Source organism: Neofelis nebulosa, chromosome 1 (genome assembly GCF_028018385.1).
Source record: "Neofelis nebulosa isolate mNeoNeb1 chromosome 1, mNeoNeb1.pri, whole genome shotgun sequence".
In the NCBI taxonomy this organism is placed as follows: domain Eukaryota; kingdom Metazoa; phylum Chordata; class Mammalia; order Carnivora; family Felidae; genus Neofelis; species Neofelis nebulosa.
Genome location: NC_080782.1, coordinates 130,369,127 through 130,385,539, shown reverse-complemented (window position 1 = coordinate 130,385,539; position 16,413 = coordinate 130,369,127). Strand labels below are relative to the sequence as shown.

The 16,413-nt window shown below is 41.8% G+C and overlaps 1 protein-coding gene across 3 annotated transcripts in view; it reads left to right on the top strand.

Moving 5' to 3' along the window:
• HSPA4 (heat shock protein family A (Hsp70) member 4) overlaps positions 1–13,017 on the top strand; it is a 48,073-nt gene extending 35,056 nt beyond the window's left edge. For all 3 annotated transcript variants that reach the window (XM_058736424.1, XM_058736439.1, XM_058736430.1), the window contains 7 exons: positions 668–757; positions 4,369–4,521; positions 5,654–5,779; positions 6,494–6,601; positions 9,161–9,280; positions 10,427–10,588; positions 10,802–13,017. In XM_058736424.1, coding sequence (XP_058592407.1) covers positions 668–757; positions 4,369–4,521; positions 5,654–5,779; positions 6,494–6,601; positions 9,161–9,280; positions 10,427–10,588; positions 10,802–11,005 — 963 coding nt within the window. In that variant the 3' untranslated portion in view covers positions 11,006–13,017. The remainder of the gene's footprint in view (positions 1–667; positions 758–4,368; positions 4,522–5,653; positions 5,780–6,493; positions 6,602–9,160; positions 9,281–10,426; positions 10,589–10,801) is intronic.
• Positions 13,018–16,413: the final 3,396 nt, after the last annotated feature.

Below are 16,413 nucleotides of genomic sequence, written 5' to 3'. Positions count from 1 at the left end.
TGCATCAAAATCAAGGCTTTATGAAACTACTGAGTCTCCAGAGATTTTATTGAGTTGGTCTGGATTAAGGCCCAGGTATCAGTTGTAGAAGCCTCCGAGGTCATTCTAATGTGCTGCAGGCATTGAGAGCCAAGAATTGAGGTCTCCACAAACTTTACTTTATCATTATTGTCAGCCTTTGTTCTTTTAACAGAATTCTGAAGGTGTTCAGGTCCCCTAATACATGCAGTGGTTGTACTTGGGAGGATGAAAAGACTAATTTAAAAACTTGAAAGTCTCCAGACTTTTGAGAGAAATTTACTCATGAGGAAGCTGGAAGAAACTCCTTTCTCTTCAGAAACGTCTGTTAAATATTGCCGCACTGCATCAGATGAGTTTACAAAGTAGTAAAGTACACTGCTGTGGTTTACAGAGTAGTTCCACAGCCACCCTGGTTTACATAACAACTGTTACTCCCTTGTGCAGATATATGAACTGAGATCCAGAGAGGAAGACTTCCCTATTAGAGATAACATATGTCATAGCTGGAATTGGAGTCTAGGTATTCTGAGTGCTGATAATTGAGCAGGAATTATCTACCATGTGATTTTGCCTCTGTGTTAGGAGGGTTGCTTATTCTTTCATTAGTGTTTCCTAGTTTCGGGATTTGATATGACCTGTTTTCCAGAAGATGCAAGTGGATCAGGAGGAACCACATGCTGAAGAGCAGCAGCAGCACACGCCAGCAGAGAATAAGGCAGAGTCTGAAGAAATGGAGGTATAAGTTGTGTGTGTGTGTGTGTGTGTGTGTGTGTGTGTGTGTGTGTGTGTAATTATTTTTTTTTGAGAGAGAGAGACGGAGGGCATCAGTGGGGGAGGGGCAGAGAAAGGGTGAGAGAATCCCAAGCAGGTTCCATGGTGTCGGCATGGAGCCCAGCATGGGACTTGTTCGCACAAACTATAAGATCATGACCTGAGCCGAAATCAAGAGTCAGGTGTTCAACCTACCCAGGTGCCCCATAGTAGTGTTTGTGAATGTGATTTGTAATCTCTTCACATCGATGGTTTGGCTGAGATAGTGCATCTTCGAAGGTAGTTACGCATTTGACCCTTGAATAATGCGCAGGTTAAGGATCCTGACCCCTATGCAGTAAAAAGCCTGTGTATAACGTCTGGCTCCCCCAAAAGTTGACTAGTGGCCTACTGTTGACCAGAAGCCCTACTAGTCACAAAATAAGTAGTTGATTAACTCCTTTTGTATGTTACATGTATTAAATATTGTATTCTTACAAGAAGATAAGCTAGAGAAAAAATGTTACTAAGAAAATCATAAAGCAGAGACCATGCACTTGGAGTACTGTACTGTTTCAAAAAGAAATCCTTATATGCATGGACCTGTGCGGTTCAAACCTGTATTATTCAAGGGTCAGCTGTGTTAGGAATTCTCCATGTATTTGAAACTTTTCAGCAAGATTTTATAGTGTGTTTGGAAAGTGTTTGGCTAGAACATTGAACTGTAGTCCATGGTATGTGGGAAGAATGTACTCAGAAACTAGTTTTGCTAGGTTGTGATTGGTTCTTGTTGGTTTCTGAATGGCTGTTGCTGTTAGTCATCCTACCTATAATTTATTTTTTACTGATAAATGGGACATAATTTTTTCAAATTTTGTTATCTCTCTGACACTTGTCTTTTGTCTAAAGATAGTGTTTTAAATAATAAGGTATATCCTAACTACTTATTTGAAAATATATATGTAACACTGTTGAATCCTTCATGATCCTATTTTTTTTATTTATTATTTTTTAAAATTATTCTTGAGAGAGTGAGAATGCGCCCATGTGCATGGTGGGGGTGGGTGTGGTGCAGGTAGAGAGAGAGGGAGAGAGAGGATCCCACAACAGCTGTCAGCATGGAGCCTGACTTGAGGCTTGATCTCATGAACGACAAGATCACGACCTGAGTGAGCCCAAATCCAGAGTCGGACACTTAACTGACTGAGCCGCCCAGGTGCCCCTGTGATCCTGTTCTTTAACTTGGTGACGTCCAAGTTTTCATGTTTAAATTTGTTGTCAGTATTGAAAACGTGTTTTCTTTCAACTTAGGATATTGCAATGTGTAGTCTAACCTTTGTAAGGTATTTCTGATTGTTTGGCAGAACCTGTAGATGGCTTAAGTCTGTAAACTCATTTTTTTTTTTTTAAAGTTTTTGTTTTTAAGTTTATTTCTGAGAGAGAGAGAGAGCAGGGGAGGGGCAGAGAGAGAGGGAGACAGAATTCCAAGCAGGCTCTGTACTGTCAGCACAGAGCCTGATGTGGAGCTCAGACTCACAGAACTGTGAGATCATGACTGGAGCTGAAACCAAGTCATGATCTGAATTGCTGAATTGACTGGGCCCCCAGGCGGTGCTGTTAACTCATTTTCACATCTGCTTATTAGTATATTTGAAATTATTGTGAGTGTGCAAATCATAAAAAAGAATAATGGTCAGAGGAAGTGGAAAAGCCTACTTATAGGCCTTTTCCAAGGTAGAAAACCATTCATGGTGAGTGGTTGAGGGCAACACTCTGAGGGAGTAGTACTTTGTGTGTATATGGAGAACTGTCGAGGAGAAAGGAAAGGTGCTCTGTCCCTTCCCCTCCTAGTGCTGTGGAGCTGTGGGAAATTTCAGTGGGCTGGTTAGGCTTCTTCGTTGACGTGGCTTGAGAACTGACACCTTTCCTAGTATGAAATTAAATGCAAATGATAAATTTTAGAAACTGACTTAACTTGGATAGGAGGTGGGGGAAATGGCTTTGAAATTGTGCCTTGTATCATACAGCAAATTGAATTCCAGATAAGTTAGGTAGTTAAAAAAAACAACAAAACAACAAATGAATATTTTTCCAGTCTTTGGATCAGGGAGGGCTTTGAAAGCATGAAAGCAATGAAAGTTATCCCAAAGGAAAAAAAGGGATACATTTAACAATAAAGACTTGTATAGATATATGGACAAATAATACAAAGTTAAAGCGGAAAAAGTCAGTTGAGGGAAAAAAATCACTAAAATGCTAAGAGATGTTGGTTGATAAATGCCAAGGGAATATGAAGAAATAGGTAAGTGTGTGAGATAAGGCTATTTTTTTTTTTTCCAACGTTTTTTATTTATTTTTGGGACAGAGAGAGACAGAGCATGAACGGGGGAGGAGCAGAGAGGGAGACACAGAATCGGAAACAGGCTCCAGGCTCTGAGCCATCAGCCCAGAGCCTGACGCGGGGCTCAAACTCACGGACCGCGAGATCGTGACCTGGCTGAAGCCACCCAGGCGCCCCAAGGCTATTTTTTTTAATAAAGTGTATTTATTTTGAGAGAGAGAGAGAGCGAGAGCGCTCATGTGCAAGTGGGAGAGGAGCAGAGAAAGAGGGAGCAAGAGAGAATCCCAAGCAGGCTCTGCATTGACAGCATGGAAATATGAGGTTTGAATTCACAAGCCAGGAGTGAGATCATGACCTGAGCTGAAATCAAGACTCGGATACCTAACTGAGCCATCCAGGCACACCAAGGTTATTGACCCAAAGAAAATCATAGATAATGGTAAACAAATTCTTGTTTGTGGCGAGGATGTGGTGGATGGATTGTCTGATTCTTTGTGAGAATGTAAATTGGTATAGACAATCTGGAAATCATATTGGTAATAGGTTTCTGAACCATAAATTCATATCTTTCCCTAATATCATATCCAAATCTGTATGTTTAGATAAGATTGGAAGAAAATTGGAGAAGATTTAATAGTGATTATGTGTTGGGACGTCTGGCTGGCCCAGTCGGTTAAGTGTCCGACTTTGACTAAAGTCATTATCTTACAGCTCTTGGGTTTGAGCCTTGCGTCGGGCTATATGCAGACAGCTCTGAGCCTGGAGCCTGCTTAGGAGACTGTGTCTCCCTTGCCCTCCGCGCCCCCCCCCCCCCCCCCCCGCTTGTGCTCTGTCTCTCAAAAATAAAGAAAACATTAAAACGTTAAAAAAAATTGTGATTATGTGTTGATTGTGGGATTATGGGAGGTTTTGTGTGTGTTTATGCAGTGCGGCAGTATTCGGTATATTTACCTTGTGATGTAGCCAGTCTTCTAAACGTTTTCATCTTGCCGTTTGGAAACTCTGTGCCTATTAAACAGCAACTCCCCATTCCCACATGTCCCGTACCCCCAGCCCCTGGCACCCACCATTACTTCTGTGGCTGTGGATTTGACTACTCACAGTATTTATATTTTTAACTTTGCAGATACTATAAGAAGTAGCCCCAGGTTATTGAGATTAGAATACAAAGTGATAAAAAAGCAAAAAGAACTCTTGAAATGGAAGTTTAAGGTGGCCCATATATGTTTGTTAATAGTGATTTCTTGTTATTTTAGACCTCTCAAGCTGGATCAAAAGACAAAAAGATGGACCAACCACCCCAAGCCAAGAAGGCAAAAGTGAAGACCAGTACTGTGGACCTGCCCATTGAGAATCAGCTGTTATGGCAGATAGACAGAGAGATGCTCAACTTGTACATTGAAAATGAGGTGGTTATTTCCAGCCTCTTAGAACATTCAGCTAACTGATGAATATGGCCGTAGAGCTACTCAAACTCTTTGTCTAGTGACCTTTATGGGGCTTGAGGCAGCAATTTTAGGTTTTTGGGTAATGCAAGGGCAAATCCCATGTAATGTCAAAATTCTTTTACGGTTATATGTCTATATTGCTAGAAGCTGTGTTACGAGATCTTTAACATTACGTCTTTGATTTAATGGTGGTATTGTTCATGTTCAGGTGTGTGAGTGTGTTTGTTCACTTGGGAGCTTGGCATGTTTGATGAGGTGGGTCATGGAAGTTGATGGTAGTAGAAATCAAAGCATCAGTGGTAGTGCTATTTTGTTCATTAGTTCCTTTCCCTACTGCTAGTCAATACTGAACTCTTGTTATGGTGAGTGATGCAAGGTTTGGGACCCTGCAGCACAAATTATTGAATGAATTGCTGTTAGTTTTTTTTTTTTTTTTTTTTTTTAAAATATCATGTATCCCTTGGATCTTAGATTTGTTTTATAGACTTATAGCGTTTACACTGTGTGAATGATTTGATGTTTTTCTTTGGCATTGTGTAGTAATACGGCAGAGTATACCACCTTGTGACATTGAGCTGATAGTTTCTTAAAGTTCACTTGTCTTAAATTCTCTTCCTTATTTTTGCTTTTGAGTTTCTAAATATTGATAATTTCTATTTATTTTTTATTATAAAAAAATTTTTTTTAACTTTTACTCAGTTTTCAGAGATAAGAATGTGAGCAGGTTAAGGGCAGAGAGGGAGAAGGAGACACAATCTGAATGAAGCAGGTTCCAGACTCCGAGCTGTCAGCACAGAGCCCGACACAGGGCTCGAACTCAGGAGCTGGGAGATCATGACCTGAGCTGAAGTCAGATGCTTAACTGACTGAGCCACCCAGGCGCCCCTATTTTTTTTTCTAAGCACACCTACAAAACTCAGAGTTGATCTTCATAATTTATTGAGGACTAATATTTCCACTTCTTATTCATGGATGATTTGCAGAGCTAAGAGGATTTGGGGAAGAAGGATTCTCTCCTTGTAGGACGACATTAGTTAACATTTAAGAGGACCTCGTCTCAGCTGTCTGAATATCTAATGTGTACTTTTCTCAGGGTAAGATGATCATGCAGGATAAACTAGAGAAAGAGAGAAATGATGCCAAGAACGCTGTGGAAGAGTATGTGTACGAGATGAGGGACAAGCTTAGCGGCGAGTATGAGAAGTTTGTGAGTGAAGCTGTAAGTATGTGCCTGCCTATTCCATGTTTTCTGGGAGTGGCCTCGGCTGTATTAGGTAGAAAGGGAGCTGGCATCTGTAGGTATATGTTCAAATGATTAAAATGTGCTTTTCTGGGGGAAAAGTGTTGTATTTTTTTAGTGCAATGATTCCTAAAGGCTAGTCTTCATCATTTTTTGTTTGTTTTTATTGCATCACTTTTTGATACATTTGTATGCTATTATTTACCTTGTATTTAAAAAAAATCAGCTCACTTTTCTTTGAGGTTTACTGTTATTTTGTTTCACTTTTAAAAAATTGAGGCGTAATTGATACATAAACATTATGTTAGTTTCAGGAGTACAACATAGTGACATGTGCAAACCTGAAATGATGACCGTAAGTCTAGTTAAACATCTGTCACTACACATAGTTACAAAAGTTTTTTTAAGATTTTATTTTTTTATAGCTTACATATTTTCAAATGCTTTTTGTATTTCTGAAAATTTCAAACATCCAAATGTGTCCACATTTTTAAACCTATCCCTTATGTACCAGAGAGAATTATAAAACTGTCTGCAGGTAACAAGCAAAATAATACTGCCAGTCTTGTTGTCTGTGTCTCCCTACTCCCCCCATATTTTAAAGGGAATTCAGATGCTGTAGTCTGTGCTTCTGACTTCACTGGCCAGTTGACTAATTTTTGTCATCACTAATTATATTTTATTCATCTTTAGGATCGTAACAGTTTTACCTTGAAATTAGAAGATACTGAAAACTGGTTGTATGAGGATGGAGAAGACCAGCCAAAGCAAGTTTATGTTGATAAATTGGCAGAATTAAAAGTAAGTGATTTTGGGGGGGGCTGGGGAGAGAGAGACAGAGACAGAGACAGACAGACAGACACCCAGGTGCTCCAGAGCATGCGACTCTTGATCTTGGGAGTTGTGAGTTCATTCCCCATGTTGGACCTAGTGCTTCCTTTTTTTTTCTTTCATTTTTAAATTAAAAAAAAAAAAAAAAAAAAAAAAAAAAAATTTTTTTTTTAGCATTCATTTTTGAGGGACAAAGTATGAGTGGGGGAGGGGCAGAGAGAGAGGGAGACACAGACTCTGCAGCAGGTTCCAGGCCCTGAGCTGTCAGCACAGATACTGATGCGGGGCTTGAGGTCAAGAACCATGAGATAGTGACCTGAGCCGAAGTTGGATGCCTAACCGACTGAGCCACCTAGGTGCCCCCGTTATCTTTGTTTTAGAACCTTGTAGTAACAAAATTATTTTTCTGAAAATGGAGTTTAGCCTTAAAATGTTTCACTGAAGGAGTTTGGATTCTTGATACAGAGGTGGAAAACCTAGCAAAACCTGTCCTAAAGGCCACTGTAATGCAATTGGGGGAGGGTTGTTATGTAACTTTTTTTTTTTTAAGTTTTTATTTGTATTTATTTTGAGAAAGAGAGAGCGTGAGTCGGGTGGGGGGACAGAGACAGAGAGGGGGAGAGAGAGAATCTTAAGGAGGCCCCATGCTGCCAGCACAGAGTCTGATGTGGGGCTTGAACTCATGAAGCTGCGAGATCATGATCTGAGCTGAAACCAAGAATCGGATGCTTAACCGACTGAGCCACCCGGGAGCCCCATATAGCTTTGATTTTCAGTAAAGCAAAAACATCTGGTTTTGTATTAAAGAATCTGATCATTAAATTTAGGGTTGAAAGCACAAAAAAATGAAGGGGCTGAAAAAGTTCAGTTGGGAGAATGTTAGGGTGAAGATCTAAAGGCCCTTGGATCATTCCTGGTATACTGAATGTTTTAGTGCATGTCCAGGGTCATTGCCTTTTCTGTGAGTTAAGGGCTGCAAATGAATGAAGTGACTGTGTTTGAATAAAACTTTATTTAAAAAAAAAAAAAACACAAAAAATGATCTAAGGTTGAGGCCTTTGTTTGCAAAAGGATGCAAATGCACAAGAAGAACTTTTCACCTTTCTGTGGATTACTTTGCTGTCAAACTGGGCCATTGTGACTCCCTTCTGAAATGGAATTGCTCAAGGACAGTGCCTTCAAATTTCCTGTCATTCTGGAAGGATACTAAGAGCTTCCAGAGAGATCCTTCAGATTGAGTTTTTTTGTTTTAGTTTTTATTATGGGCGATGTTCAAACACAGTAAAGTAGAACAGTAGTTTCAACTTTTGTCAGTTGATGACCAATTTTGTTTCATTTTTGCTCCCTTCCACTCCTAGGTATTTGATGAAAGTCTTTTGTGTTGTATTTAATCTGAAAATATTTCAGTATGTATTTAAAAGAAAATGCAACATTAAACTATGTATCATTATTACATTAAAAAATTCTTTCGTATCCCCCCCTACCACCCCCATCCCCTTTTTTAATGTTTATTTAGTTTGAGAGAGAGTGAGCAGGGTAGGAGGAGAGAGGGAGAGGGAGACAGAGAATCCTAAGCAGGTTCCATCCTGGCAGTGCAGAGCCTGACGTGGGGGTTGAACTCAAAAACTGTGCATGACCTTAGCCGAAACCAAGAGTCAGATGCTTAACTGGCCGAGCCGCTCAGGCTCCCCTTTATTTTTTTATTTTTCAATTAAAAAATTTTTTTAAATGTTTATTTTTGAGAGAGGGTGGGTAGGGGAGGGACAGAGAGAGAGGGAGACACAGAATACGAACCAGGCTCCAGGCTCTGGGCTGTCAGCACAGAGCCCAATGTGGGGCTCAAACCCACAAACTGTGGGACCATAATCTGAGCTGAAGTCGGATGCTTAACCAACTGAGCCACCAGGCGCTCCTTTAATACCACTTTAATGTTACTGTGTATTTAGTTTTCAAATTCCAGTTGTTTTATAAAGTATTTTTTAGTTAGTTTGACTCAGGAACCTCATAAGGACCATACATGCTCCTTTGTCTCCTCAATCTGTGTAGTTATCTTTCTGCCCCCTTAGTTATTAAACAAAACAAAACAAGACAAAAAAACTAGAAAATCTGATCTAGTTTTGTTTGTTTTTCTGCTTATTACTGTCTAATTTACTTCTGTGGTGTTTATTGCCATCTAATAAATTCATGGTTAGAACTAGAGAGTTCAGATTTAATTTACAAACTTTTTTTGGCACATGTGCTTCATACTTAGGATTGTGTATCACTATCGGGAGGCACCTAGTTTTGGGTTGTCTCCCCACTGTGTTTTGAAAATTAGGACTCCAGTGACAAGTTGAACTGTGGCTCCACATGGAACCAGTATAGAGGTATATTCTCATATTTAGCCTAAGGATATATTTCACTGGGCTGGGGAGCATTATTGGGCTTTTTATATATAGCACATGGAAATGAAATGTATTCCATAGTAGATCTCGGTAATAGTAGAGACAATACTACTTTGATAGTTTAAGCATTCTTTCGTCTGTTAAGAATCTAGGTCACCCTATTAAGATGCGATTCCAGGAATCTGAAGAAAGACCAAAATTATTTGAAGAACTAGGGAAACAAATCCAACAGTATATGAAAGTAATCAGCTCTTTCAAAAACAAGGTATCTATTTTTTTTTTTTTGTTCCTTTCCCTACTTTTACTTTGGTAGAGTTAAGTTTTGAGGCATAACAGCTCTTTTCTTTTCTTTTCTTTTCTTTTCTTTTCTTTTCTTTTCTTTTCTTTTCTTCTTTTCAACTATTGTTCAATAATACTGCTGGGTTTTTTGTTTTGTTTTTTGGATGTTAGTGTAATGTGTATGATATTTTATTGACTCTTACTAAGAACGCTGTGATTTGCTACTCTGTTTTAATAGGTAGAATCTGGAAGTGAGCAGTATTGTTCAGTTTCCTTTTCTTGCTCTGAAATGCTTATCATTTACTTAATCTGCTCTATCCTGGTCTTTCTGAGAACCATTAGGCATACAGTTTGGTTTGTTATGGAAAATTTTTTAAATGTTTATTTTTGAGAGAGAGACACAGAGTGCAGGTGTGAGAGGGGCAGAGAGAGACAGACACAGGATCCGAAGCAGGCTCCAGGCTTTGAGCTGTCAGCACAGAGCCTGATGTAGGGCTTGAACTCATAAAAGGTTAGATCATGACTTGAGCCGAAGTCGGACACTTAACCAACTGAGCCACCCAGGCACCCCTCCCAAGTTACTATTGAAGGGGCTGGGGTTTGGCCTGACGTCTGGCCCCACAAAGTATGGATTCTTAACCACTCGCTATAGTCCAGGTTCTTGATGGTCTGTCAGTGTAAGAAGCTTTGAGTGATAAATTGGGCTTATTTATTGAAAAAGAATTTGCTTCTGAAAGGTCTCCTTTATAAAATTGTTTTTGTTATTGTTCTGGTTCCTCACTAGTATGCCTAAACTTCAGTTCTCCTATCTAATGGCCTGTAACGTCATGTTTGTGAAATTATCTTCATAAGATTGTGTGTCACGCCTGTGCTTTTTATGCTGTTGAAGTCTTTTAATTGCTATCTTATGTGTATATTTGGGCCTTAAGTCTGTTTCCTGAGTATTTTAAAAATTGGGGTTACTCTTTCTTGAAATTTTTTTTTAAGGAATTGAATTTCTATTGAGATTGTGGGGCTAAATGTGCTTCATTTTTGAAAAGCCTGTAACTTTCTGAAAGATGGCAGACAACTGGATATTTGGGTGGGTAGAGTATCATCCTTTGACCCTTGTCTGGTTGTCTCCTGGTTGCAGGAGGACCAGTATGACCATTTGGATGCTGCAGACATGATGAAGGTGGAGAAAAGCACAAATGAAGCCATGGAGTGGATGAATAACAAGCTGAATCTGCAGAACAAGCAGAGTCTGACCGTGGATCCAGTTGTCAAGGCAAGAGAGATTGAAGCTAAAATTAAGGTAATTTATAGCCTTGATATTTAATTATCTTTTCTTGTCAGCCTTGTTATTAATTATTAACAATCCTTAAAGTGACACTTAGCTGGGAACTTCGTTACTACATCTTAGTTTCTGGCTTCTGGTTGGGAGACCGTGGGCTTGGGTTCATTTGAGTGGGTCACGTCAAATTTGTTATTTTGTAAGAACCCACGATTTTCTCTTCTGCCGTTCTAGGAGCTGATGAGTATCTGTAGCCCTATAATTTCAAAGCCCAAACCCAAAGTGGAACCTCCAAAAGAGGAGCAAAAAAATGCAGAGCAGAATGGACCAGTGGATGGACAAGGAGACAGCCCAGGCCCTCAGGCTGCCGAGCAGGGTACAGACACAGCTGTGCCTTCGGATTCAGACAAGAAGCTTCCTGAAATGGACATTGATTGATTCCAACAATTGTTTATATTAAAACAGACTATTATAAAGCTTTAAGTTGTCAACTTTGTTCTAAATATCAACTAGAGCAATCAAATACTGGAGATTTCTTAGTCAGTTTTTAGGGGATTTCGGGGGAGGGGATATAGGTAATGTATGGAGCATTTTGACTTCTAAATAGTTAGATACAGAAATTAAGTGCATTGTATCTTTTTCATAATGGTACTATTTAGAAGCCCAGTTCGTCTTACTTACCGAGCTTCTGCTTCACTCCTTTTATGTTTAATCATGCTTACACAAAGTTAAGTTTGTTTTGGAAGGCTGAGCTATAGCAAAAGCTCTAACTACCTGTCAAGCAGACTTTTCATTGTGACCTGTGTGGCAGGAACTCTGGAAACTGTGCTTCAGAAATCTGTTGGAGAGATTGCCATGAAGGCTCCCTGCCTGGTGTGGGGATGGGGCTGGGGTCCCCCTCTTTCTGAGGGCTAGAGCATGGCATGGCATGGGTTAATTAACATAGCAGAACATGAGAAGTGTGCTCTCTGAGCTCCTTCCCACTGCTTCACTCCACTGGGACACCTCCCCCTCCTCCTCCCCCCGCCCCTGTTCCTCCCCCGCCCCCAGGAGAGGAGCTCCTCTTACAAATGCCATGTGCTGCTCTTGGGGAAATGGACCCCTTCACCTGCAGCAAGTGGATAACTGAGGATTTTGGACCTGGAAGCTCTTCCTGAGAAAGAATATTCCTGAAAGTATGTTCACTATAATGCCCCAAGCATCAAGTCTAAATCATTTTCTCGTTGGGAAGTTAGAATTGGATAGATGTATTGTTGGATATAGGCATGGTAAATTGAACTGAGGAATTGATTCTTGTTAATTATGGTGTAAAGATTTGTATCCTGGCCTGCTCATTCAGGTGAGAGATGTTCTGTGTAAATTTGAAGTATAGCTTGAAGTCCTAGGACAAGAGTTAAAAGTGCTTTTTAGCTCATTCACAGTCACTGTGTGTTAAGTGTTAATACCTGCCACGAACCTGCCAATTTATGTGTTAAACAGCTGACAGATCATACAAAAAAACCCCTAAGATACACTGGATTGTACTCGGTGAGTCTGAAATTAGTGTTAAGTGCGGTGCCTGATTTCACCATCATCGCATTCTTTCTGTGCGGCCAATGTCAGGTGCACCAAAGCATTCCCTGTGACTGCCCTATAGGGCAGTGTTGATAGGGAAGCATTTGGAAACTCCAAGGGAAGCCTGTATTAGAGGCTACAGCTGGTACCTGCCTTAGAAGCTATTAGAAGCTTCATTGGTTACATTTTGGATCTTTGTTATCTGTGTGACAGAGTGCCTCTCTGTTAATTTTGGCCTATGCTGTTAGAAATAAGATGCTTTGCCTATTTAGAATAAGTTTCTGTCCCTGTCTGCACTAAAAACTTTCAGAGTGTTACAAGTTTCTGAAGTGCTCTAGAGAAACAGTGCTTAGAGGAGGATGGTGGAAGTGTATTTATGTTGGTGTGTAAGCACACATGGAAGCCTCTGTCACCAGGACTTGGCCCTGTTCTTAGAGTGTCCTCTATTCATTCGCTACCCGTCATGCTTTGAGTTCCAGCTGGCCTGCGCTGAGGCCAATAGCTAACTTTGGCTTGCTGGCTGCAGGATTAAGCCAATTCTTATGCAACTGACTCGTCCTTTAATGGCCATTTCTTCTAAAAAAACCTTTTTGTGTGGGGGAGGGTGCGGGTGTTGGGATGGGGTAAAACTGAAGTTTAAAGTTTAAACTAGAAATAAGATGATGTGGTCTGCTTGCTCTCTGTTTAGACAGGCCTTAAAACCAATTGGATTAACTTGGAGGCCAGGCCAGAGAGTGTATGGTAATTGAGGACTTGTTTGCAGACAAGCATTTATCCAGGTTGCATTATCCAAATTGGTTTGTTAAAGCTCCGGGTCACGTTCTTACACTAAGAGAAACATTAAATAAACAGACAAGTTTAGGAAAAATTAATAAAAGAAACCTGTCTTACACTCAGAGGAATGGTTTCCTTAATTTCCTAATGAAAGGTGTGTGTGTGTGTGCACGCGCGCGTGTGTACATTTTGTGTATGTGTGTTTTCAATAAAAACTCCAGTGGTAGGAGTCCTCTTAACCAAATTCTACTTAACATTGGTCAGAGACCCCATCTGAAGAACAATTGAGGCACAGTATACTGAGTGGCAAGAAGTTACTCTATTTGTGTACTGCTGTTCTCCCATGTTGAGTCTTGGCCCAGTTGTCTGGTATGTGGGGATCCATCCCTTGTGTTGTCCTTCCTTTGAGGGTTTGGACAGCAGCAGAAGGTGGGTTATGGCCCCGTGGAGGACTGATGCTGTCACCTTTAGTTAAAGAACGTGGCCTGGAGTGTGTGAGTGTAAGTAACCCTTGCCACCATTGGATGTATAGTGTGTGTGAGTACACAGATGTGTGTGTGAATGTGGGGTGGTAATGAGTGTGGGAAGGGGATGAAGCCATCTGAAGAGCCCGGACTACAAGGTGGGGGGGTGGGAGGCCTCACTTCCAGAGTCCTGCTCTGGTTGTGTTAGGAGGAGCTGACCTGCCACAGCCTACCAGTAGGGCCTGTGTCAGTCCCTTTCAGCAGATGTGTCTGAGGTCAGACTTCAGGACTTCAGCAGAGGTCCGCTTTCCCATGGGTCTCTTGACCTTGGGAAAGGAGTAGGCACGTGGTGAAGTGAGTGGGAAGCCTGGAACCAGCTAGCGGTCATCAGAGCAACAGGGGTGTTGGGGTCATGTGGAAAGAGTAACAGTCCTGTGTACCCAGGAGGGGAACCAGTGCCCTGCATGTCACTGAGGAAGAGTGGGTTGGAGGCGAAGCCAAAGCTAGTGTGAAGGTTATGCAGTGCGGCAGCTTCAGCTCAGCGCGAACTTATAAAGCTCCCACCGCATTGGTGAGGATTCTTGCAGAGGCATTAGATCAGTGGCCTTTGAGAATTTTTTTAAGTACCTGAAGCGTTTTTGTTTTTTTTTCCAACGTTTTTTTTTTTTATTTTATTTTTTGGGACAGAGAGAGACAGAGCATGAACGGGGGAGGGGCAGAGAGAGAGGGAGACACAGAATCGGAAACAGGCTCCAGGCTCCGAGCCATCAGCCCAGAGCCTGACGCGGGGCTCGAACTCACGGACCGCGAGATCGTGACCTGGCTGAAGTCGGACGCTTAACCGACTGCGCCACCCAGGCGCCCCAAGCACCTGAAGCGTTTTTATAGAGCTGTTGGAGGTGGCGGGGTTGAGCAATTAGGGGGATCTAGTGTGGAGCACTGGGAGATATTTAGATCTTTTAGCTTGAGCGTGACAGTGTTTTAGGGATGGTCAACTGTGCGGAATGAGATGGGCCTGGGAGAGGTTGGAGCTAGTGGGACTTTAAAAATGATGCATGTTTGGGGTGCCTGGGTGACTCAGTCTGGTAAGCGTCTGACTCTTGATCTCAGCTCAGGTCTTGATCTCAGGCTCCTGAGTTGAAGCGCTGCATTGGGCTCTGCACTGGATGTGAAGCCTATTAAAAAAAAAAAAAAAAAAAAAAATCCATGTTTGAAGGAAGGAGCCAAATGAGAAATGGGAAATGGTAGGTCCTAGTACTGAAGAAACAGGAAAGATTGGAAAGTAAGATGGAACTCTGGTGTTAGAAGCTGGAAATGCATTTAAGCTTCGTGGCATAATCACATGGCAAAACAATGCAGGTTTCAGGGGCTTCAGGTTTTGTTGATCCGGCTTTTAATGATATGCTTCTCTGTACATTTGATACATTTCAATCATTACTTTTAAAAGTGGCTTTAACAATATTGTATTTTTAAGAATTTTTTAATGTTTATTTTTGAGAAAGAAAGCGAACGGGGAGGGGCAGAGAGAGAGGGAGTACACAATCCAAAGCAGGCTCCAGGCTCTGAGCTGTCAGCACAGAGCCTGACGCGGGGCTCGAACTCACAAAATGCGAGATCATGACCTGAGCCGAAGTCGGATGCTTAACCGACTGAGCCACCTAGTGGCCCCAGAGTATTCTGTTTTTACGTGAGAAATGTAGGTTATAGAATATGCACACAGCTTCCCATGTTTGAAAAGAACATGAAATGTGTTTGCATAAAATGAGATGGATGTTGCAAAATGAAACGGTTTCCTTCCAAGGTAGAATTGTGGGTGGCTGCTGTTTGTCAGTGTTTGCTTGTTTATATTTTCTAAGATTGGTGTAATGAGCATTTTGGAATTTTGTGATGTTGAGAAAAATTTTAAAGGAATGACTCCATGCTTTTGAACCTAGAGTAGCAGATGTATGTGATGGAAAAGTGGAGCTTCAAGTCTGTAGGAGTCAGCGGAGATGCTGGTGTCAGTCTGGGGCTTGGGGCGCGTTCTTGGTGTAGGGAATGAAGGCTTGTGTCAGGGAGAGTAATTGGGAGCTCGGGAGGAAACCACCTGCCAGAGGAGAGTGAGGGTGCTTGAGGCAGGCTAGGGAGGAGAGGGGAGTTTGAAAAGTGAGAGGTGGCTATGGCCAGCAGGGTTGGATGCTGTTGGGGGTACTTCCAAAGCGTGGGAGCCAGGCTTCAGAGGCGTGCAGTGAGGTTGCAGGTGGAGAGTATTTGGAAGCGTGGCCTACTTGGAATGACATCAGATTGGAGACGACGGAGATGGGGCAGCATCCTGGGTCCACTGTTGGGTGCAAGTGGGGCCTCCTCCCTCCACTTTCCTGCAGACCATGGCTGTCTTGGTGTGGCCAGTGCATTCCTTCTGTGGTGCTTCTCCTTTGCTTCTGACTGGAGCAGACTGGGACATGACCATCAGTGCCTTTGTCCTCTGTGAGCTGGACACTGCTATCTGGAGTAGGTGTCATATGTGGAGAAGTGAAGGAGGGGACTTCGTTAGCAGGCTTGGAGGCAAAATGGAAACATGGCCATGCTGTCTGTGGGAGGAGTAACTATTGGAGGAGAAAGGATGGAGTCAATTTCTGAGGGCTCAGGGAAGGGGAGCCCTCAGAGGACTGGGAAAGACAGACTGCTTTCCAGATTTGTCCAACAGCCATGGTCAAGTGCCAGGCTAATCCTGACCCTGTCATTCCACTTTTGGCACCTGCTGGAAGGATAGAGATGGAAAATGGGCGGGTATGTACTTCCAAGTCCTCGGTGGGATTTCCTAGGATCAAGCACAACAGGCAGAAAAATTAAGGATATATAGCGTTGTGTTTGGACATTTTTACTGGTTGGGATTTATATTCTCCAAAGTCCAGGTGTGCTGTTGGATATGGAGTCCTGGATCAATGGAGGGAGAGAGAGCACCTAAAATCCTTTTCTTACCACAAGTTAGCCGGCCCGTACTCACTACTTCCGTCGTTTTTTTCTACATGCACTTGAAAATTTTAAATAAATAGGTCTATTCAGTTAAGACTT